The 23,436-nt window shown below is 34.2% G+C and overlaps 2 protein-coding genes across 2 annotated transcripts in view; one reads left to right on the forward strand and one right to left on the reverse strand.

Moving 5' to 3' along the window:
* Nucleotides 1-10,225: 10,225 nt before the first annotated feature.
* LOC141485293 (uncharacterized) lies at nt 10,226-23,226 on the reverse strand. Its single transcript, XM_074181691.1, has 2 exons — nt 22,390-23,226; nt 10,226-11,295 (listed from the first exon to the last, which is right to left on the reverse strand). Exons 1-2 carry the CDS (start codon nt 23,224-23,226, stop codon nt 11,029-11,031), a joined length of 1,104 nt encoding a protein of 367 aa, XP_074037792.1. The 3' UTR covers nt 10,226-11,028.
* The window catches only part of nAChRa5 (nicotinic acetylcholine receptor alpha 5 subunit), a 108,243-nt gene continuing 107,674 nt past the window's right edge, over nt 22,868-23,436 (forward strand). Inside the window, exon 1 of the mRNA XM_074181593.1 lies at nt 22,868-22,986. The gene's annotated coding sequence lies outside the window, so the exon portion shown is untranslated. The remainder of the gene's footprint in view (nt 22,987-23,436) is intronic.

Genomic DNA, 23,436 nt, shown 5'->3' on the forward strand with positions numbered 1-23,436 from the left:
GCCTGATCCCGGCCCGTCAACTTCCAACGTTCCAATTATACCCCAATCCTGCCCTAAACGAAATTCAAAAGTGATAAGTGCTTTAGCAAAAGGTGAAGGCAGCATTGTAGAACTTTCACCATTGCCGTCATATTCTGAAAAAAAAAACTGAAAAATGTACCAAGGAAAGGTCAGAAATATTAACAGCTACACCAATGAAATTAATTCTCGAGGAGAAGCAACAAATAAGGAATAAAATAAATTTTGCTCGAGAAGGAAAGGGTGAAAATATCAAAGCAAAAGTTCCATTATGCAAAAAAACAACGAATAAAAGAAATATGGAACTAGATTCTGATACTTCCGAGGACAACGAAATTGACGAGAAAAATCTTGTTGATGATGATGAACTGGATGACATATATGTGGATTCAAACGAGAAGGATCAATGCTTGTTATGTGAAGATTTCGGAAAAGACGGGGAAATTTGGCATATACAGTGTCACACATAAAGTCCGCATCAAATGGGATTTTTTTTGTTCATCTCTTCAAGCAACTTTTGATATCTCCATTAGGTTGTGCTTCGAAAATGATGCCAAATGACATGCATATGACCGATCAAGTGATTTTTCTTTCCTGTCCAATTTGACATTTTTTCCAAAAAATGTTCAGAAAAGCAGTTATTGCTCGAAATTTCGAAAATCGGTAAAGAGAAAAGAACACCAGAAAAAATTATGCCAAAAATGATGCAAAGTTGATACAGTTTTTAAAAACAGATAAATATTTCACTTTATTTCTACTTTTTGCGAAGTAGCTTGATACATTAGCATAATTAAAAAACAATATTAATGAATAGTCAATAATTTATTCTTTATTGCACTTTTCAAACAGTTAAACTTTGATTTACTAATTACGAAGAATTACAACGCAATCAAACTAAGGGAATATCTTTTATGAGGTATGAATGAACAAAATTACTTCAGAAATCAATTTAGATTTTGTTGCCTAGAAAACTAAACCGTAAAAAATTCTAACAAACATCTGTTAAAATAAAGTTATAATTTAAATTAAGAATACTAAACCAAATCGAAACATATGCCTAAACCATGTAAATACCAATAGAAATACAAAATAAAAAGTCACATTTCGGTGTGCCTTCTACCACGTTCAATGCAATCAATTGTCCTTTTTAAAACATCTTTAACTGCATTCTTTATACTACGGGGTTTCGTGCTTACAACACATTCTCAAATAACTGCCTCTAAATGGTTTATATCTCGAAAAGATCTTTGCTTATACAACTTTTGTTTTAAGTAACCCCACAAGAAGAAATCTAGTGGGGTTATATCAGGAGATCTAGGAGGCCAAAAGTGTTCCATATTGCGACTGATTATTTTGCCCCTAAATATTTCCGAAGACACTCTTTAACCACCCTTGTAGTATGAATAGGTGCACCATCACACTGATACCAAAACTTCAGATAGTTCGGTATTCACAAAGTGTAGGTAGTCCGCAGAATTTAAATTATGTCTAAAAAAGTATGGTCCTATAATTTGATCGTTTAATATGCCACACCATACATTCGTCTTAAACGAATATTGATCTCGACATTCGATTACCAAATGTAGGTTTTCTTTTGCCCACCACCTGCAGTTTTGCGAGCTCACAACGCCATTTGAAGAGAAGGTCGCTTCATATGTCCATAAAATTTGATAAGGAAAATGATAATTTTCTTCTTTTTCCCCTTGAAACAAAAAAGAAAAATACAAACGCATATCGAAGTCCCTTTCTTTTAATGTATTAATAAATTTCGGTTTATAAGGCGTAAATTTATTTTTGTGTAAAATACGTCGTACACTCTCTCTATCTGCAATATCTTGAATACTTGTCTTTTTATGTTCTACGACATCCAAACATATTTCAAATTCCACTTCTTCAGTATTTCTAGAAGGCTGATGTGCTTTTCTAAAATTACTCTCAACCGAGCCAGTAGATTTAAACTTGGCTATTATCCTACTAACTGTTGACTGATGAATATTTCTTGCAGGATGTCTGGCATTGAAAATATCAGCTACTTGTCGGTGACCGGTATTCTCCCGCAAATTAAAACGATTTCAATTTTCTCCTGAAGATTCACCATTTTTAACAAAACACTAGACAACGAATAAACTATTTTAAATCTAAAACTGATAAACCCTATTTTGAGTTATTCAACAAATGTCATATGACAATAAAATGTTTTGCTTATTCAGTTCAGTTGAATTGTTTCCACAGTACCCTTAGTTTGAAAAGTGCAGTAAAGAATAAATTATTGACTTTTCATTGATATTGTTTTTTATTTATGCTTATGTATCAAGCTATTTCGCAAAAAGTAGAAATAAAGTGAAATATTTATCTGTTTTTAAAAACTGTATCAACTTTGCATCATTTTTGGCATAATTTTTTCTGGTGTTTCAAATTTTTGCGAAATAAGTTGTATTTAGAATTGCAATTGGTAATGAAATTGCATTGGAAAGATAAGTTAGGCATAAAGCACTAACTTTGTTGAGGTTTGGCTAAATTTGAGAAATCGGCAAATGTCAAATTTTCGAAAAACTGTAAAAAAACAAAATTTGTTATAGAGAGCTAAATATTGGTATATGGGTAAAAAAATGAAAAACCAATCATCTTTTCTCTTTACCGATTTTCGAAATTTCGGGCAATAACTGCTTTTCTGAACATTTTTTGGAAAAAATGTCAAATTGGACAGGGAAGAAAAATCACTTGATCGGTCATATGGCATAATTTTTAAAGCACAACCTCTCAAAAGTTGCTTGAAGAGATGAACAAAAAAAAATCCCATTTGATACGGACTTTATGTGTGACACTGTATGTGTTACCTGCGGGAAGTGGGTACATGCTGAATGCAGTGGCAGGACTCTGCCACTGACTATGAATGCGACTTTTGCACTGAAGCATCTTTTGCAAAAAGGGACCTTGTTGGAAAATTTTAATTTAGTTTCTGAAATAAGTTTAATGTTTTTGTTAAATATCTAAAATATGTTTCAAGTTATCGTTTTTATTAAGTTTTAATTAGGAATGAGTTTACTTTTTTTAATTTATGATATTTTCTTACAATTGTCAATAAACACGATTTTTTCAAACAGTTTTTATTTGCGTATCATTGCCCGACAAAATGCATATCATTAACCGCCGTGAAGGGAATTGGTACGCAAACCACAAAACTCGGGTTTATCTGTTTTATACCAACCCCTTTCATTTTGTAAAGGAACATATGAATAAACGACTATGGCAAATCTTCAGTTTTTACCGATAAAAACATTTGATTTATGACAAATATTGCTTAGATGCGTACAATTACCCTCCTCTCCCCTACAGTTTTTCCTATCCTATGCTATCTTAGTTTCGTAAGTAAAACGTTTCAAAAAGTGTAAAAATAGTTAAACAGTCTTTTTGTTGTTTTTTCCAATAAATGTTTCATTATGATTCTTCCAAATTGACATAATTTCCATTTGAATTTGAACCGATTGAGATAAATCAAACACTGAATATTAAAAGAAGCTCAGCACAATACATTATTGAGAAACGCATCCAAATCGGTCAGGAAGTCTTTGAGATAAGCGTGCACAAACGCAGAGACACACAAAAAAACAGACAAACAAGCAAATGGACAAACACGAAAACGGACAAGCAGACAAACAAACAAATGTACAAACAGACAAACAAACAGACAGACAAACAGTTACGCAGACAAACAGACACACGAACAAACGGACAAAATAGTCAAACTGACAAACTGAGGAAGGAAAAATAGACAATAAGTCATTATGTTGAGCTCTATTGCAAAAATTGGATCCCTTAATAGTTTTGAAATAGAAAGTTAAATAGTGAATAGTCACATGGATGAATTTCTCATGAAATTAGATTTTTAATGATGTATCACAATCTCCCTATTGAAATTCGAAGGGTTGGTGATCACCAAGGACTGAGGAGAAAGTACTCGTATTCTAAATTTTCTTTTTGATGGTTTCCTGATTTAGTATTATTATTTGATCTACACTTTCTGTTAAATCCCATAAAAAAGTAACAGAAATAACACAGCTTCAAATTGTTCAAACGTGTTTTGACAACTACAAATTTTCGTTGAATGAATTAGAATTTTGAATTTTCATTTGTGAAATTATAAAACAATGATAAAAATAAAAACAACAATAAAAATTAATTGGCGCTCCGCGGCGACTTCATTGATTCCAGTGGCGCATTTGCTTTTTCAGCTGCAGGAAAACCCGGAAAAACCTGCAGCACCACATCATCTGAAGATCTTGATCTGCCAATGTCCTCTCTCTCAGAAAACAAAATGTAGGGGGTCTCCAGAGGCTCCACTAGATTCAATACATCTCCAGAACATTTCGTGGCACGACTATATGAATTATGAATTATTTTGAATTAAACTTCGAAAGAAATACTTACTAAATTCAACAAACTGCTGCTTATGAACGAGTACTTAAAAATAACTCGACCCATTGAAAATGCGGTGTATGAGCGCTTCTCGAACAAGCTCTGAATGATGTTGTGTATGACAGTAGAAATTGTCGATACCAAGTAGAAGAGAATCGGCAGTCCGTATATTTTATTGAGGCTCTCGACAATAGAGATATATTCACCGTGGAAAAAGTTAGCACCTTTGAAAATCATGTCTATAGCTGTATCAGAAGACACTCTATTTCGCAAAATCTTTTTCACTTCGCTCTTTAGAAAAATATCCAACTCCTCGTATTTGAAAACCAGAATGTAGATGACAACACTCATTTTCACAATCATATAAAATGTCATGTCTTTGATCAGTGCAACAAAAGTGGCTGTAACAACATTGATGTTGAAACTCGGAAAATAATAATATACTGTAATGAGCGACAAAATAACATCAATGAAGATCAGAGCTGCTAGGAAGGTATTGATGTAAACCATTGAAGGCAGTATAGTTGGTTTACCATGGTATACAACACGTCTCAAATTTTCCAGGAAAGTTTTCCACGTGCCCCTGCAGAAGACTGTGCGAAAAATGTAGTACTGGATGGCAACCAAATCAGTAGATTGGAATAAGATATGCAACAGCTTCTGCGTATCGGTAAGATATGACTTTACGATAAAGATTGTACTGTTACAGATGCCGATGTAGGACATCGACACGTTTATCAAGTTACTCAGATAGATGATAACTCTATAAATTATGTGTCTCTCTCTACCAGTGATGGGAGTGAATCCCAGAAAATTCATAGTGTTGTACTGCACTTCGAAAATACGATACAAAGTCACCTTCATTGCGTTTATGTGAATGTTTCAATTACAAATGATCAACAATGAGTGTGAACTTTGAACAGACACGAATATTTTGTTCGAAGAGCTATAATCATTGATTTTAAATATCCATAGATTGGCATCTGAAAAAAGTAATGATCATTTGTGGAAATTTATTTATATTTAAAAAACGTTCAGTTGTCTCTAGCGGTATGAAAAATTCATAGAAATAATTCATAATATTCTCATTCGGAAATTATGACTGAACGAAATTATCGTACTGAGTATTTTATAATAAAAACGGATAACACTAAAACCCTCCACTGAAAAGAAGGAAGTCTTAAGGGGTTAAATCCTGGAATCTTGGATGTCATTCAATTACTCTTCTTCTGCTAATCCATTTATCCGAAAATCTCAAGAGAATGATGAGGTGGAGCACTGTCTGCTGAAAATATAAGACATTCTTCATTGGAACTAAATTCCCTTTTGCACCAATTTCAGTTTTCATCTCGCTCGTGAGTTATCAGACGACTGATAGTCTCTTCAACCATGTTAGGATATAGATCGCCTATCAAGTTTTGAAAAAACTCATAGTCCAATATGCATTTCCAAGAATACCAGCCCAAAAATCAACTAGTTTTAGCCATTGTGTTGTATATCTTTTTCGAAAAGTACATCGAGTTGTTTTGGCTTAGCAATCGATATTCGTCAACTCGCAGCTCTGAGACATTTGCAGGAGCAAAAGCAATACAATGTTGAGAGGTCAGGTGATATTGCTGGCTACCCCACCACATCAGTTTGTCGGTTCAATGAATGGAATAAACTTCGTCCAGCAAAAATGTAAATATGGAGTTTACACTATCCACATGGTTTTTTTTTATTATTCCAGTATTTACAGTTGAAACTGTCCACTTCAACATTAAACATGAATTGCTAACCTCTGACACCTCGAGTAATGTAAGGAAACGTTTTGAAAATCGCTTATATTATTGAATAGAATTCATACTCTGTTTCCTGATAGTGAAGAGTTATAAATGATCATTATGAATGCAAACCGCTAACAGAGTGCTCAACTAAAATTTTGTGAAATCGTTATGGATCTTTACTATACTGGGTCCATTGATTTTCCTTATGCTTATCAATGATCTGCCAGAGTATATGAATGCCGATTGCTTAGTATTATATGCATATGATGTATCTGTTGCATTTTACAGTGGAAATGAATGTGAATTTGATGAGAAAGTTAACGAACTTCATAACAAATTCAGTAATTGGTGTGTCTCTAATCGATTAATACTTAACCACAACAAAACCATTCTTATGCAATACTCTATAAAAAACAATAATATGGTCCCAGAAATAAGTATACGTAACGGAACATTGGTTACATCAGAATATACGAAGTTTCTAGGCACGTTCTTAGACTCTCATCTATTCTTCATAAATTGTATCGATCATATCAACATATTATGCCATTCTGCAAATGAAGAACATCTTCGATAAGTTTCAACTCATCAATATTTACTATGCCCTCATATATCCCCTTATATCCTATAATATAGTTGTCTGGGGTAATGCAGTATCATCTCAAAGATTGATGATTTAACAAAAGAGAATAATACGCCTCATTTTCGGAATTAAACGTACAGATTCTTGCAAACTCTACTTTATAGAAAACAATTTCCTCACTGTGCCATGTATATACATCATGAAAGCATTATTGTCAATTAAATTACAACTCTAACCTCCCGACAAGTGGTGATAATCACAATTATAATACAAGATACGTTACTCGCTTGCAGATACCACAACATAGAACAACCCTGGTCGAAAATGCCCCTTCCTCTACAGGGGTTCAACTATACAATAAGCTGCCTGAAGATATTGCGAGTGAGAGGAATTACATAATATTCAAAAACATATTAAGAAAGATTCTAATCAGTAAATAATAATAATAATAAATAATAAATAGTTAATAATAATAATATACTTTAATGTTATTAAGAATAAATCTTGTGGACAAAGCTTGTGAAAAGTACATACAAATGTAAGTATAGGAATATAAAATGTGAATATAAAAACACCTACAAAAAAGTAAAGTTAGAACATACACTATAGTTCAATATCGAAATTTTCTCTCAACATGGTTGTGTACAGACGTGTTTAAAAATATTATCAACACTTATATAATAGACTTATAAACATATATTATATGCTTATATATAATATAACATAAATAAACACACCCATTGAACCAGACAAACAAACATTTATATCAAAACAAAAATATTAACAAAAATGTTATATAACCTGAATTCAAATATGCACATTTTGTTACGTAAATTTATCATTATAGAACTCTTGCAAATTATAATAGAGTATATCAGCCAGAAATGTTTTTACTTCTATTCTAAACATTTTGTTGGTCAAATTTGCCTGTCTTATATCTGAGGGCAAGTGATTAAACATCTTGTCCCCATTGTAATAAATAGAATTCCTGACCGAATTTGTTAAAGGAATTAGCAATTTCAACGCGGTATAACGAGTGCTATAAGAATGGCATGAAGCCTCAAACAGGGACATATTTTTTAAATGAGGCAAACCGTTTCCATAATGAACAAAGCAATCACTTTTGAAATCTTTTGTTCAGCGAATTTGTGTCTGCATGAATCACGAGGTTTAATTTTACACATATACCTGATAGCCCGTTTCTGCAGTACTAATACAGACAGAAGTGCTGATGAATTGCATACTCCTCAAACAGTATTCCATAACGTAGGTGGGATTCAACACCTTTCTGGCAGCTTTGATTCCCAAATTTATTGAAGTTATTATTGCATAACATCCAGAACAAATTTTATTTTTAAGTTGTTTAATATGCTCAATAAATTTGAGTTTGTTGTCAATGTGAATACCTACAAATTTAGATTGAGTCTCGTTCCTGATCACTAAGTTATCACCGAATGACAGGTCATCAAGAGCACTCTAAATGATAAAATGTTTGTTTAAGTAATATTGAAGGATAGTAAATTATCATCACACCACTCCTTGATTGTTTTCATATCAGTAGATATGTGTAAATCATTTAAATTTTTGTTGTTCCACAATATCGTCGTGTCATCAGCGAAAAAGTGAAATTTCCTGAAATGCTCAAATTTGCAATGTCATTCAGAAGAATAAGATGGATCCCAAAACTGATCCTTATGAAACACCACATAAAATTTCCTTTTTTTTCTGAAAGTCCTGTTGTTCTTACCATTTGACTCCTTCCTGAAGGGTAGGATTCAAACCATTTGAGCGTCATTTCTCTGCAGCCGTATTGGTGAATTGTTCTTAGCAAGATCTTATGATCAACGCAGTCAAACGCCTTAGAAAAGACCGCAGCTGCTACACTACGAGAATTAAACTTGGAGTAAATATCATAAAGAAACGAAAAGATGGCATCGTGCGTGTTTTTATTGCTTTGAAAACCAAACTGGCTTTCACTTGAAATACTGTGGTGTTTTAGGAAAATTGTCAGACGTATTTTCACAAGTTTTTCGATAACTTAGGCTATAGTTGGAATGAGAGAGATCGGGCAAAGATTCAATCACAAAAATGAAACACATTATCTCTCATGAGAAACCACACACTTTAAGGTGATATTTCCACTTGAAAGTTTACAAAACCGTGACACGTGTTTCGTTATGCAATAGCATCTTCAGGCGTCACAATACTGTTTGAACAAATTCTGTGTCGTGATTTTATACTAATTTGAATCATCATGACTATTACTACTTGACAAATTTCTACATGAATAATTCATTACCTAAACTATTTACCTTTCTAGGAATAACTCATACAAAAAATCTATCTCTATTTAACATTTCCTCGTTGCAAACTTAATTCAATAAAAAAGAAACAACTGAAATCTATTTGATCAACGATCAATAATTCCGAATTTTTGAAACAATTCAAATCTATTTAATCAATGAGCAATAATCCTATATGTTTACATATATTGGTTTCTAAGCATGGTTGAGTTTTGAACCTTTCTATTCCAAATACGGCACGTCATAATGGTAACTGAACTCGTGCCTCTCTGTCAAAAGATAGTTCATGAATGTTGAATTGGTCTTATCATCCAGAAAAATACTTCTATGCTCTTTTATTCTTTTGGAAAAAGTGCTTTCGATACCTCCGATATAAAATTTTGGACAAGAACTACAAGTCAACTTGAATACTCCTCATCTATTCGACACTGGAGATTTATCTTCATTGTTCTTAATGAATTTACTCAAATCATTATTCGTTCTGTAGGCTACGTCCAATTCTCTGTTTTTTAAATTTTAACGAAAACTTCAAAAACTACACCTTACGATTTGATCTCCACAAAATTTATTTGAAAAATATAGTCACAACATGTTTCGCTAGCACAGTAGCTTTCTCAAGTGTATGAATACTTCAAACTGTTCTTACATTACGTGTTAGGAATCACACGTTACAAGGTAAGACCTCGTTAGTCCTTAGCTCGCACAAGTTCCTCAACTTCTGAGAGTTGTCGTTCGTATGGGGGCGACAGCTGATTAACGGAAAAACAGACAGACAGACAGATTGTTCTTATATTAATATTTATACACTAAAGGTTACCATAATTGAGACTATTTCCAAAAAATTACCTGGACCTCTACCTAAGGTACCAGTTGAATTATGATTACCTAAAGCATATTACCGTACATCTACATCAATAACAATTCTTTCTCGGATTTTAAGAAAAGTAGTTCAATAATGGTGATCTATTCAAATCTAGAATGTTTGAATTTTTAAGTTTATTAATTTCCATTGCTTCCAAATGATTCAGTTTGAAACCTTCATTTTCTTTGTGCAAAATTTCGAACTCTTCCTTAAAGATATGATTTTCTTCTAGAAGATGATTTGAATATGTTGAATTTGTTTTCTTATTTACATAGCTCTTATGATGTTCCTGATTCGATTCCTAAATGTCCTGCCAGTTTGACCAATATATACCTTAGGGCAAGATCCCCATTTTAATTTATATACTCCTGATTTCTCGAATTTGGATGTCATATCTTTATTATTTTCAAGTTACTTTCCCAACGTATTACTTGTTTTTGGAGGTGGTCTCAATTATGGCTACTAGTAGTATAGAAATATTAATGTAAGAACAATTTGAAGATTTCAAACACTTGAGAAAGCTACTGTGCTAGCGAAACATGTTGTGATTATATTTTTCAAATAAATTTTCTGGAGATCAAATCGTGAAGTGTAGTTTTTGAAATTACTCTGGATCTTCATCAAGTAACGGCCAAATCAAACAGAAAATTTAACGAAAACGATTGATATTATTACTAGAATCACCAAAGTGAGTTGGAGTTACTTAGCGTTTAGTATCATTCTTCGAAACTGAATAGACTTAGTTCAGAGCTTGCTTCTGCAATTTTTTAGTAATAATTGAGTCGATAATATCCACCTCCTAACGGTTGTTTATAACAATAGTTATATAAATATCAATTCTTTTTATGAAATTAAAATTTTTGCTTGTATTCTGAGTAGAATAAAGACAATGAGCTATACAAACACTGGCTTGCTTCTATACAATAAGAACCAGTGCCCCTGCATTTTAGGAAAATCTAATTATATTCATTAATAATCTATATTTCACTATGTGTTGTTTTGTATCACCCAAAAGCGTGACTGCAAATCATAAGCAAAATGTGTGGAACTCTACTTTCAAATAAAGATCAGTTCGATTTTTCACAAGTATTCATCGAATTGTAAGGCCACTATCAAATATGTGATGAAAGTGGAGACGAGTAAGTTCACAATCAACTGGTTAACTGTGATTAATCCAGCAACTGATATCGAAGGGCGTTGGTCCTTGGTATAAGCTGCTAAGATTGCCAAATGGTCTCTCAGTCTTGACTTGGCCAGACCTCTCTGCAAAACATTACAAGTTCGATTTACTTTTTTCCCTGCTTTTTCCAATGCATCGCACGATGTTATGAGTACAACCATTACTGTCTGCAACAAAGAATTGATATCAATATTGAATTTGGAAATTGTTATTTGTTGCTAGGGGGATAACTAATATGCTAATTCAAATATTTCTACCTTTATAAATAATTCATTTCTGCCGAATTGAATTATTGCGAATGATGCACTGTAATTTACAAAAAATGAAAAAAACTTGAAAGTATCAGATTTTTGGAACAAAATTAAAATTCATAATCAAATGAGAATTGTGTCTGGTGTATCATACAAAATATCCAGAAATCTCAAGAAAAAAACATTTATGGTGTCAATTTCATAATTTCAAGGAATATTTTCATCTGAATTAATCCCTAACAAGTATTATATATTACCTTTATAAATTGATATAATTGGAATGATGACCATTGGCAAATAATATCAAGAAAACTTCAGTTTTTTTCTAATGGTATCCTGATTTGTTATAATTTTATTTAAAGTTATAATCAGTAGTATTCGAATAATCGAGGAAAATAGATTAAATAGATTACCTATAAAAGCAAACTATATGCAAATTGAAGAGTTTTGTCAATTTCTCATTTTCATTAACTGCGATTTGAATATTAATGATACAAATTCGAAGTGCCATTGTTAGGAAAGTGTGAACAGATTTGAAATATATAGAAGAAAAATACAGAAAAGAGAATGAAACATAGATTTTTTCAAAAATACTAAAACCAACAGGACCAGTCACAACATAAACAATGTGAAAAAATATGAAATAAATATGAAATTGAAAAAAGAAATGCCTAATGTTGAACACCTAAATGAAATGTCAATTATATGCAAACAGAAGGAAATACATAAAAAATTGGGGAGGATGATGAAAGTAATTAATGAAAAGTATAAGAAGGAAAATAAAAAAATCGATTTCAAACCGAGTTACTTCACTTCAACATCTTCACAAAAAGCAAGCTGCCAAATGCTGATACCATTCCGAGAATTGCAATTAGCAAATACCGTCAGGCGGAGGAAGTGTGTGCTATCTTGCAGTGTGCAAGGCTTATTAAATTGAGATCTTAAAGAAATGAGCGGATCAACAACAACAAAAGTATCTGACTAAATGTCAGACAGCTCCCAAGGTACAAAAAAAATACTGTCCTACGTCGGTAAAAATAAGAGGTAGTTGAAAGTCCGTATTGGCGAGCACAAAAAAAACGCCCAAAGGGAAAAACCAGTATATCGGAAAGAGCGGGGCATGTTTGGAGGAGATCATTATGATCATAGGTTTCAGAGGTTCCAGAACGAACTGTCAACGACGCAATAATCTAATTGTAGAGATACGCAGCATATGGTCAAATTTCGCGAGTAGAAAAATGTACATATTACAGAATATTTAAAAATAAGATTTATCTATGATGGATATCCCGAATCAGAGTAATACCATTTGATGCCGCTGCCGCTGAAATTGCAAAGACTGCTTCTCAAAAGCTTGGAACACTGAACCAGAAAACTGTATACATCTCAGCAACTTTTGATGCTTCATAAAGCTCTGATCAGACCTTCTTTTGAGTATATTTTTCGCGTATGGAGTTTCGCCCCTGAGTATACCCTGAAGCTGCTGGATTCCATCCAGAAAACAGTCATCCGCCTGATTGGAGACGCGAACATCACTTCCAACCTTGATAGTCTGGATCATCGAAGAAAGGTTAGGGATTTGTCTCTCTTCTATATACACTTTCAAGGGAAGTGGCTTGGCACATTTGATTCCACCAAGAGCGGCAAATATCAGAAATACGCGACGGACTGTGGCTGCTCATCGTTTCGAGGTTCAACTCAGTACAGCTCGAACTTCACTGTTTAAGAACTCTTTCATTTCGAGAACTGCGTTAATGTGGGATAAACTACCTGAGAACGTTTTTCCAAATGGATTTATTCGCTTCTTTCGCAGAGGCACCGCTCTCAGAGCGACTTGAGGATTTTCCTGTAGTTCTTGTGTTTTGTCCTTGACAAAAACAGGAACTATCCCAAAGAAGCCTTTTAAAACCATTTCCATATTCTCTTATTCCATTCATTTCCAAATATTTTGAAAATTTGATTGAAAAATGAAAAAAGCTGTCGGCGATGTGAGAGCCGAGAGCTTCAACCACCTGTAGCTATTTGAGTTTCAACTTGAACTTTTGAAAAATATAATTTTATTTCGCCACCTTACAAGTTTGTAGTGGGATAGTCCCGTGTTCAATTATTGACTTTGACGATTGGGAACATAATTTGAAGAGAACATTTGAATTTGGTCATCTGTGATTAGTCTAGAGGTAGTGAGTTATGAATCTCGTCGATTACGATTAGTTCGAAGTTGTGAGTTATGGATTATTTTGTTTTTGATTTTTTGCATTTTTCATCATTTCGGGTCAAGATAATTTCTATTCTTCATGAATTAGCGTTCTCATCTATAGATTTTTTTATTTTTGCACTCTTGGTGATTTTTTTCTCAGTTTTTCAACTTTTCTCCAATTTTGACATTATTTCAGTCTCGTTTTTTTCAGTATTGTTTATAATTTCAATATTTCTTTCATTTCCTTTTTTTTCCTTCCATGGATTACAAATCTGTTAATACGTTTTTACACAATGGTCCTAAATTATAACATTCACTGAAAAAACATTGTCAACCTTATTCGGATATATAATTATTAACTACTTTGAATTGAACTAAGACATACTCACCAAATTGAACAAGCTGTTGCATACAAACACGTAGTTGAAAAAAAAATGGCCAATAAAAAAGTCAGTGTGATGGCGCTTTGCTGACAAACTGTACATAATGTTATGTAAGAGAATGGACGTAGCTGAAACCAAATAAAAGAGAATCGGCAGCCCATATATTTTATTGAGGCTTTGTACGACGTCGATGTATTCGCTATGAAGACAGTTAGCACTTTTGAACATAATGCCAATTGCTATATCAAAAGAAGCACCATTCTGTAAAATCCTTTTCACCACGCTTTTTACATGAATATCTAACTCCTGGTATTTGAGGACCAGAATGTAGATTACAATACTCATTTTCACAATCATATAAAATGTCATGTCTCTGATCAGTACCCTAAGAGTGCCTACAACAGTATTGATATCGAAACTTGGCGAATAATAGTACAGTGTAATGAACGACAAAATGACATCTATGAAGATCAGAGCTGCTAGGAAGGCATTGATGTACACCATTGAAAGCAGTATAGTTGGTTTACCATGGTATACAACACGTCTCAAATTTTCCAGGAAAGTTTTCCACGTGCCCCTGCAGAAGACTGTGCGAAAAATGTAGTACTGGCTGGCAACCAAATCAGTAGATTGGAATAAGATGTGCAACAGCTTCTGTGTTACTGTATAATTTGTAGTTGACAACACAAAGTTTATACTAGAGCAAGTACCATAGTAAGAGGCCTGGATATTTATCAAGTAACTCAAGTAGATCATAACTCTATAAATTATGTGTCTCTTTTTATCAAGCATGGCAGTGAACCCCAAAAAATTCATAAGTTTGTACTGCACTTTGAAAATACGATACAAAGACACTTTCATTGCGTTTATGTGAATGTTTCTACTACAAATGGTCAACAATGACTGTGAATTTTCAATGAATCAACACAGAAATTTCGTTTGAAGGGCTATTATTATGGATTTTAAATACCACAAATTGGACAAAATTAATGACCGGTTGTAAAGTGTTGGAAATTATTTTCGATTTATAAAACGTTTACGTTATCCTAACGGTATGAAAAACTTGAACAAATGTTCTTTCTCACTAGGAAAAAAATACTGTACCGAGTCTTCTTTAAGAAAAAATGGAATGGAACACAATGAAACACTTTCCATTGTGCTATAAACAGTTATGAAGGCAGGTGTTTATTGAACTTCAACATTTTCTACAGGTACACTGTCCCAGGTCATGAAATACAAATCAAACAAGGAATTCCAGAAAATATCATAATTGAAGGCCCCTAAAATGGCTTCCAGGAAGAATTGGATATCTACCTGGGTACTCAATTAATAGAGAACAAAATGTCAGCAAAATTTCTGTGATTACAAATTGATAAAAATTTGTTTTGAAGGTCACATGAATAACCTATGTAAAAAAAATCATCAAGATGCTTTGCACTCGGAGTATCAGCAAATGAATTGGGCACTAATATGGCAAAAAATGTGTACTTTGCTGTCTTCGATTCCCATCTGAGAGGCGGTATCTGTTTTTGGGAAACGTGTTGCCAATACATGTTTGATAGGATGTTTGTGCTACAAAAAAGAGGAGTTATAAATATGTGTAGAGTTGGATTCAGGGATTCCTGTCGACCTTTATTCAGAAAGCATAAAATGTTGACCTTGCCTTCCATACTTCTATTGGAAATGTTATGTCTGATGCCAATAAAAACCAGGAGGGAAATTTTCGTTTCACCACGACGAAATACCAGAAATAAGCTCAATATAGGTTTACCGATTCTAATATAATTAAAAATTGAGAGGTCTTTCATACATAATTGAGAAAAAATGTTAAACCATTTACCAATTGAGATCAAAGGCATAACATGTACCACTAAATTTAGAAAGTCTGCAAAATGCTTCTGATTTCAAAAGCCTTTTATTCTTTAGACGAATTCTATTCAGACAGAAATTTAAATTATATAAACAATTAATTTTAATTATTGTGTTTCAGTACCAACTGGTATTTAAACTATGTGACATTTTCAACTTTTTGTTTGATGTTTACATTTAGCTCTGAACTGTATAGTTGAAAATGTTTACGAAGTTGATACTTACTTTTATTTTCTATGCATGCACTTTCATATTTTTATGCTTTATACTTTTCATATCGTTATACTTACATTTATGTGTTGCATGAGAATATTTGTTAATAGGATTAAGAGTTGTAGAACTGATAAGCTCTTGTTCTTGAATCGATGTTACAGGGAAGACAGATCCGAATCGTAACCTCCTCTGCAGACTCTGGTTCGTATATTTTGCTAACTTTATGGTTTATAAAGAGTTCCGCGAGTAGCAAGTTCAAGGAAGTACGTCACGACAGAGCCTCGCTTTGCTGTTACGTCAATCTAAAGGAATTACAGTTCTATGGGTGACACCTCACCAGGCAGGAATATTTTAAGTCCCTTGCTGTAAGGCTAGTGGTAGATTCTTCAAAATGGTTAATTGAAAGAAAAAATTGAGGCGATTTTTATTTACGGTGTGATGAAACCGAAAGAAATATTGAAGATAATTTCCTGAATTGTACTATCTGGGTATTTTAGGTACGGAACAAAAAGCACCCTGATCATCCGTCCTGGAAAAGAAGTAAGTCCAAATAGTTGGTGAGTCTACTTTTTCTTTCAAAAAAAACATATGACTGTGAGGTTTGCCCTTTAACTGCATGGGGACTTTTGAAAAGTAATAAATATCAGCAAAACAATATCTAATATGTCAGATTGATGACTTGTTCATTTTGTGGTGATTCAGGATCACTTTAATGAAATGAATAAAAACACTTTTGACTAATTAACACTAATTATCTAAGAACAATTCGTTCAGGCCAGTCTCAACTCCGTTCACAGTAGGTTAATGAACTGACACCTATCAGAAAACAACTACTCCCCTGGCTAATACCACGAAGGGCGTTGGATTATATCCGACAGGTGTCAGTGCAGGATTCTTCACAGAAGTTATTCCTACATATGCTGTTAGCGATACAACTGCCGCAATAGATTTTCAATTATTGGAACACACTTGCAGACCGGTCAAAATCCAGAAAAAACATTACGCAGTTACTTTTCGAAGTGAACCTTTGTTATACCAGTTTATAATTATTTATTTTTCAGATTGTAAAAGGTTGAAATTCCGGAAAAAGATCAAGGAAGAATAAATTGTATTCAGTATTTTGATAAAAATTCAGCAAGTTCGTTGTAATTTAAAAAAGGAAATACTCACTGCATTGAAAATTACATTACCCAAGAGGTAGTACTTGAAAAAAATGTAAGGATTGCCTTTGAGACGGGAGTCCTCGAATAGGTTATGCAGTATATCATGTAAGGTGTTGGTCATTGTCGATACCAAATAAAAGAGAACTGGCAACTGGAATATTTCTTTGAGGCTCTGGACAAGTACCATGCAATCCCCGTGAAGTGCGGTGGCGATTTTGAAGACACTGTCAACAGCGGTATCAGAAGAAATACCACTTCTCAATATTCGTTTAACTTCTTTGTTGAGAAAAATCTCCAACTCTTCGTACTTGCCAATCAAAATATGGACTACACCGCACATAACCACCATCATGTAACCCGTCATACCTTTGACTATTTTAGATGATGGTGTACAAACAAGTGTTGAAAGGTTAACATTCCAATTATAACTATAAACCGTGACAAAACTCATAGAGATAATCATGAGGATCAAAGTTAGAAGCAGAACATTGATCCCAATCATTAAAGATGCTAAGCGTTTTCTCTTCACCACTGGTTCACCTATGCATACCACGTGTCGTAAATTTTCTCGTAATGTCTTCCATACTCCCTTGTAAAAGATTGTGTGAAGTAGGTAGAAAGTACTGGCAATCAAATCGATGTTATAGTATATTGCATACAACACTTTCTGTGTTGTCGAAATCCATCCACTTTTGACTACAATTCTTGACATGCTCCAGTAATTGCAAAATGAGAGAAGGGCATTCACTAAATAACTCAAGTAAATGAGCGCAATATAAAAATTTTTTCTCTTTCTATCACTTAGAGGAGTGAACCCCAGAAAATTGGTGATTTTGTATTGTGTTTTGAAAATGCGATACAATGTTACTTTCATCGTGGATGTGTTTCAATGTGTATCTGATGAACATGGCAAGTTTTTGGTAAATTAACACGAAAACTGTGTTTGCTAAGTAATTATCGTGGTGTTTGAATACACGGAGATTGGTATCTGAACTGAACAAAGTAATAATCTGCTAAAGGTTAGAGAAAATCATTCCCGATATAAAAAAATGAAACTTTCGGTTATTTACAGTGCCATTAGTTGAGAAATAATCGAAAAAGTAGCTCTTTATTTTACTGCATTGCCTCCACCATGACACATTTTGAACTACTACTGTAAACTTTCACGGCCGGAGATAACTGAACGAAGGCTATTTTCCGGGTTTTCTGCAGACCACGGCTAAAAAACCCAGAAAATAGCCTTCATACTACTGTGATGACTATTAAGAATACCTTCATCCTACACACATACTTTGATCGATTGTTTTTTTCATCTAGTCACAATTATCCCACACCAGAACAAAATACCGTTTCTCAACGCGCCTTTCGATAACCAAGTTAAAATCTTCAGGAAATGAGGACCTAAACATCTGGATCGACCATCACCTTACCTAAATTGAATAGATTGCTATTATGTTATATTGAATATCACTGGATTTTTTCCCAACACAAAACCGTTATTTTAACACCTTGATACGTGTTTCAATCAGCAAGTTATTATCTTCAAGACGAAGTTCAAACTAATCATACTTAGAAAGCTATCTATATTTATACCATAGATACCTAGTCTAGGTACTTGCGTCTTAAGTGTCTTAAATTAATTTTACAATATTGCCTTATCTACAAGTCTTAAATTAATTTTACAGGTCAGGTAAATATAATAATTGAAATATTATAAGCTATATAAAATTAATTTCACAATATTGCCTCATTATTACCTCATTAACAATGCTTGAAGTAACTATACTCATTACTTTCAACTATTTTCCCGATAAAATCTTTCTCCAAAAATAATATCTCTTTTCGATTCATATCTGGCCTCTTACAAAATCGCTATCAATAAAACCAAGCGAGTTTCGACGATATTAATGTTGGTTTCCTTTTTTTTGATAATGAATATGTGTACTTGTAATATGATCCAGAAGTTAAACTGGTTTAAAGTGCTTAATTTTGAAATAAATTGAGTGAACAGTGTCTTTTCTCGAGTTTTATCGAGTATTACTGGAGATCATGCTCTCAACAAAGAAGACACATTATCTCAGTCGAAATTACCTGTGTTTACAGATACACAAACAAGGTAAGGTAAATCTATTAGGAAAAACCAAGCCATGCCAGACATAAAAACCTTGATTTTCAGCTCTATCACGAGTAAAAATATTTAAATGATCCAAATCACTTCCACTACCACTGAATGATTTAAAAAAAAATACAATGAAACATTGACAATATTACTGGAGATTTTTAATAATACCAAACGGTTATTTTCAACACCTCGACACGTGGTCTTTCTCTTGAAGATGATCACTTGGTGATCTAAACACGTGTCGAGATGATCTTCCTCTTTAAGATGATCACTTGGTGATCTAAACACGTGTCGAGGTGATCGTGCTTTCGAAGACGATCACTTGGTGATCTAAACACGTGTCGAGGTGATCTTCGTCTTGAAGATGATCACTTGGTGACCTAAACACGTGTCTAGGCGATCTTACTCTTGAAGATGATCACTTGGTGATCTAAACACGTGTCGAGGTGATTTTCTTCTTGAAGATGATCATTTGTTGCTCTAAACACGTGTCGAGGTGATTTTCTTCTTGAAGATGATCATTTGGTGATCTAAACACGTGTCGAGGTGTTAAAATAACGGTTTGGTGTTGCGATAAAACTCTAGTATTATTCATTACTACACCAAAGGTTCCAAAAACGTTGGCATACGAGGTCCGGCCATTAAATACCGAGACTGGTTACGGAAAAGGATTTTATTATAAGCATTCTACATTCGAACGCTCCCCTTCAATATATTCCCCTTCCCTCGCCACATACCTTTCTATACGTGTTTCCCAATGATCGAAGCAGTGCTCTGCCGTTTTTTGCTCTACCGCTTCCTTCCACTCAGATCGAGTGTCTTTCGAAGCAGATTTTATTTTCGGAAACAAAAAAGTCACATGGTGCCAAATCTGGCGAGTACGGCGTGTGTTCGAGCCCTGGAGTGCGTTTATCGGCCAAATACCGCTTTACAGATATGGGAAGATGCGTTGTCCTGGTGCAAAATCCACGAGTTGTTCTTCCACAACTCGGGACGTTTCTTACGAACTCGTTCTCGCAGTGTTGCCAAAACTGACAAATAGTAAATCTGGTTGACATTGCTTGAGTTTTGATTTGGACATCCTTGCTCTCTCGGCCCCCAATGAAGCGCTTACATCACTCAAAAACACGCGCGCGAGATAGATAATTTTTTTTCGTGAAGTTATTTAATTGTGACACAATTAGAAATACAAATCAATTCAAAGAACTAAGATTATTAAAAAAAAAGAAAGAAGAAAAAAAACACATCACAGGTGCTGCTGCGTTCCTTCCTGTTCATAAAAGAGGACATATGCCTCATTGCTCACAAGTTATTTTGGCGAAATTAGGAACACGTGTGAATCGTTGTATTCATGCCACGTGCCACTATATGGGTGTCTGCAATATGCTGTGTAATGTCCGTTGTAAGTAGTTCCACTGTGATTTGAAGGTGTATATAGATTATAATGACAAGGAGCCACATTGTCTGCTGCATAACTGCTCATATTTAATAATAATTGTCCCCACAGTCCTCTTGCAACAATTTATAGCACACAGTTGAAGTTTTTTTCAATTTAACGAGAAATTTGAGATTGATACGTTGCTCCTGTTTGTCGTCACACATGGTTTTCGGCACGAGAAAAAAACATGTTCGTTTCAAACCGCTACTGCACAAATACTGTAATAGTGATGAAAACGTGTTTTGATATGAGTAGATGAACAAAGAGACTTCTGGCTCACCTGGGAGTGGGGGGAAACGTCATCGAAATCGATGCAGGATGGAACGAGTATCGTAGCGATTTAAGCGTGGACCCCCTTGCCCTCGGCCCCTCTTAGTACTCCACATCACCGCTCAGGCCTTCTTGGTACATCAAAACAAATTGTGCGGTACAATAATTACTGTAAGAGATAGTATTCGAAAAAAATGGATGTCAGCAATTACCGGTTCTTATCTTTTATTCATTATTAAAGATTGAGAAATATCAGTAATTGTTATTTCTTATCTTTTGATGTATGTAGGATAAAAATGGTAGTCCAGGGTTGGCTTGAGGAATACGTAAATACCTCTGAACCGTTTTGTATTACAAAATAATTGAAAAAAAACGTTAATCCTCAAAAACTATGTATAGAAAAACACTCCAGTATATTAATCTGAGAAAAATTTTGGAAAATTAATGATAATTCAACAACAACTCTCACGAACTTTGAATTTAATTGAATTTGAATAAATTCTTTTGTGAAAAAGTCAAAAACGTATAAAAAATCTTGCAATAAAAATTCATAAAGTGAACATGAAAAATACTTACTTTCAGATAAAATCGTTGCACTTGTCACTAGTATCACTGATACAACTAACTCATCATTTTGCCTCGCAGGAGGTATTTATAGGAAAATAAGTGATGACATATTTCAAAACCAAACAAAGAGCCTTTGTTCCGTCGCTTTGAGAACTGCATATCTCTGGGTGCTGATTCGGCATTGACAGTGATCAATGTCACCTTGGCTAAGAATAGGAAAATAGGTGATGACATATTATGCAATCAAACAAAGAGCCTTTGTTTCGTCACTTTGACCCACGTTTCTGACTTCAATATCTTACGATGGTGTAGAGGCTAAGGACAATGTCTACGGCGCGGACGATCCAGGTTCTAATCTCATAACTGTAAACTTTTTTTAATTAAAATCACGTGACTTGAACGTGATAAGAGGGCCGTGGGGTTAGGTGGAGTACCAAGAAGGCCTGAGCGGTGATGTGGAGTACTAAGGGGGGCCGAGGGCAAGGGGGTCCACGCTTAAATCGCTACGATACTCGTTCCATCCTGCATCGATTTCGATGACGTTCCCCCCACTCCCAAGTGAGCCAGAAGTCTCTTTGTTCATCTACTGATATGTGCATAGAGAAGATTTCCAGATACCCAACGCACTACTCGTTTTTATTCATCCTCTAGGCGCGCAGTTTCGTTATTTAATAGCCGGACCTCGTAACTGAGACAAATTGTGAATGGTTTTCTCCAATTTAATGAAGCTGATACCTCGCCTTCGGTATATTTGCAAAATATATCTATATACATTCCACTGTACTCACCAAATCCAGTATAACATTGCACATAAACACGTAGTTTAGGATAATGGAGGCGATGACGTTATCAACAGCGTGAACATACTCAAAGATGCTGTGAATAATATCGTACAATGTGACAGCAAAACTTGATACCAAATAAAAGAGGATTGGACACCCGAATATTCTATTGAGATATTGGACAACCATGAAGTACTCTCCGTGTAGAAAATTGGCAGTTTTGAAAACATTATCAACAGTTGCATTGGAGGAATTCAACTCGCATGTTAGAAATAAGTCCAACTCTTCATACTTATAAATTAAAATATGTATCACGATACCCATTGCGACTATCATGTGGTTAACCAGGTGTCTGATAAGTTTTACGATGACGGAAATAATAATTCTGCTATCAATTCGTCTCATATAATAATACGATCCGAACACTCCCAAGACCATTACGGTGAACATGGTTACCAAGATGGAAATATTCAGTACTAACATAGTTGATGTGATTTTATCATTGCGCCTGGTATATTGCGCTGTTATTCTTTGATGTTCAAATTGGCGTAGTTTCTTGATGAAAACTTTCCAAGTACCTTTATTGAAGATGGTGTTCATAAGGTAGTACGCAACAGCAAATAGATCGGATATATAATAAATGATGTGCAGTACTTGTTGGGTTTCGGTGAACCCGCTTCCTTTGCTTATAGATTTTGTGATGATGACACAATTCCAGCAGCATATTAGGGCGTTCAGCAGATACATAAGGTAGATGAAAAAGTTGTAAGCTTTTGATCTCCTTTCTGTCAAAAAAGGGGTGACTCCCACCCAATTTTCGATTCTGTATTGGATGTGGAACATCTTGTACAGAGTCAGTTTCATCGTCAAGAAAATCGTTCGTGCTTGGTGAGCCAATAGTCATATATAACAGCGGTAAAGTCCTTATATAGTGGAACAAGTTTTGTTTGAATTGCCATTATTATGTCATCATGAAATAAATATATTGTTATTCCATATTAAACATGTTATTTGGTCGATTGAACGGTGTTTCAGTTTTCCAAACACTTCAAT

The sequence above is a fragment of the Leptinotarsa decemlineata genome, unplaced genomic scaffold (assembly GCF_025532065.1).
Source record: "Leptinotarsa decemlineata unplaced genomic scaffold, Ldec_3_MD MMD2_tig00026314_RagTag_RagTag, whole genome shotgun sequence".
NCBI classification, from domain to species: Eukaryota; Metazoa; Arthropoda; class Insecta; order Coleoptera; family Chrysomelidae; genus Leptinotarsa; species Leptinotarsa decemlineata.

Bases quoted from the DNA above. Each gene is read 5' to 3' on its own strand.
- LOC141485293 (XM_074181691.1), bottom strand. From the start codon at position 23,226: ATGTTCCACATCCAATACAGAATCGAAAATTGGGTGGGAGTCACCCCT. The intron at 11,296-22,389 runs GTGAGTACAGTG...TCTTTGTTGCAG, and splicing joins GCAATGTTATACTGGATTTG to ACAGTAATGGTTGTACTCAT.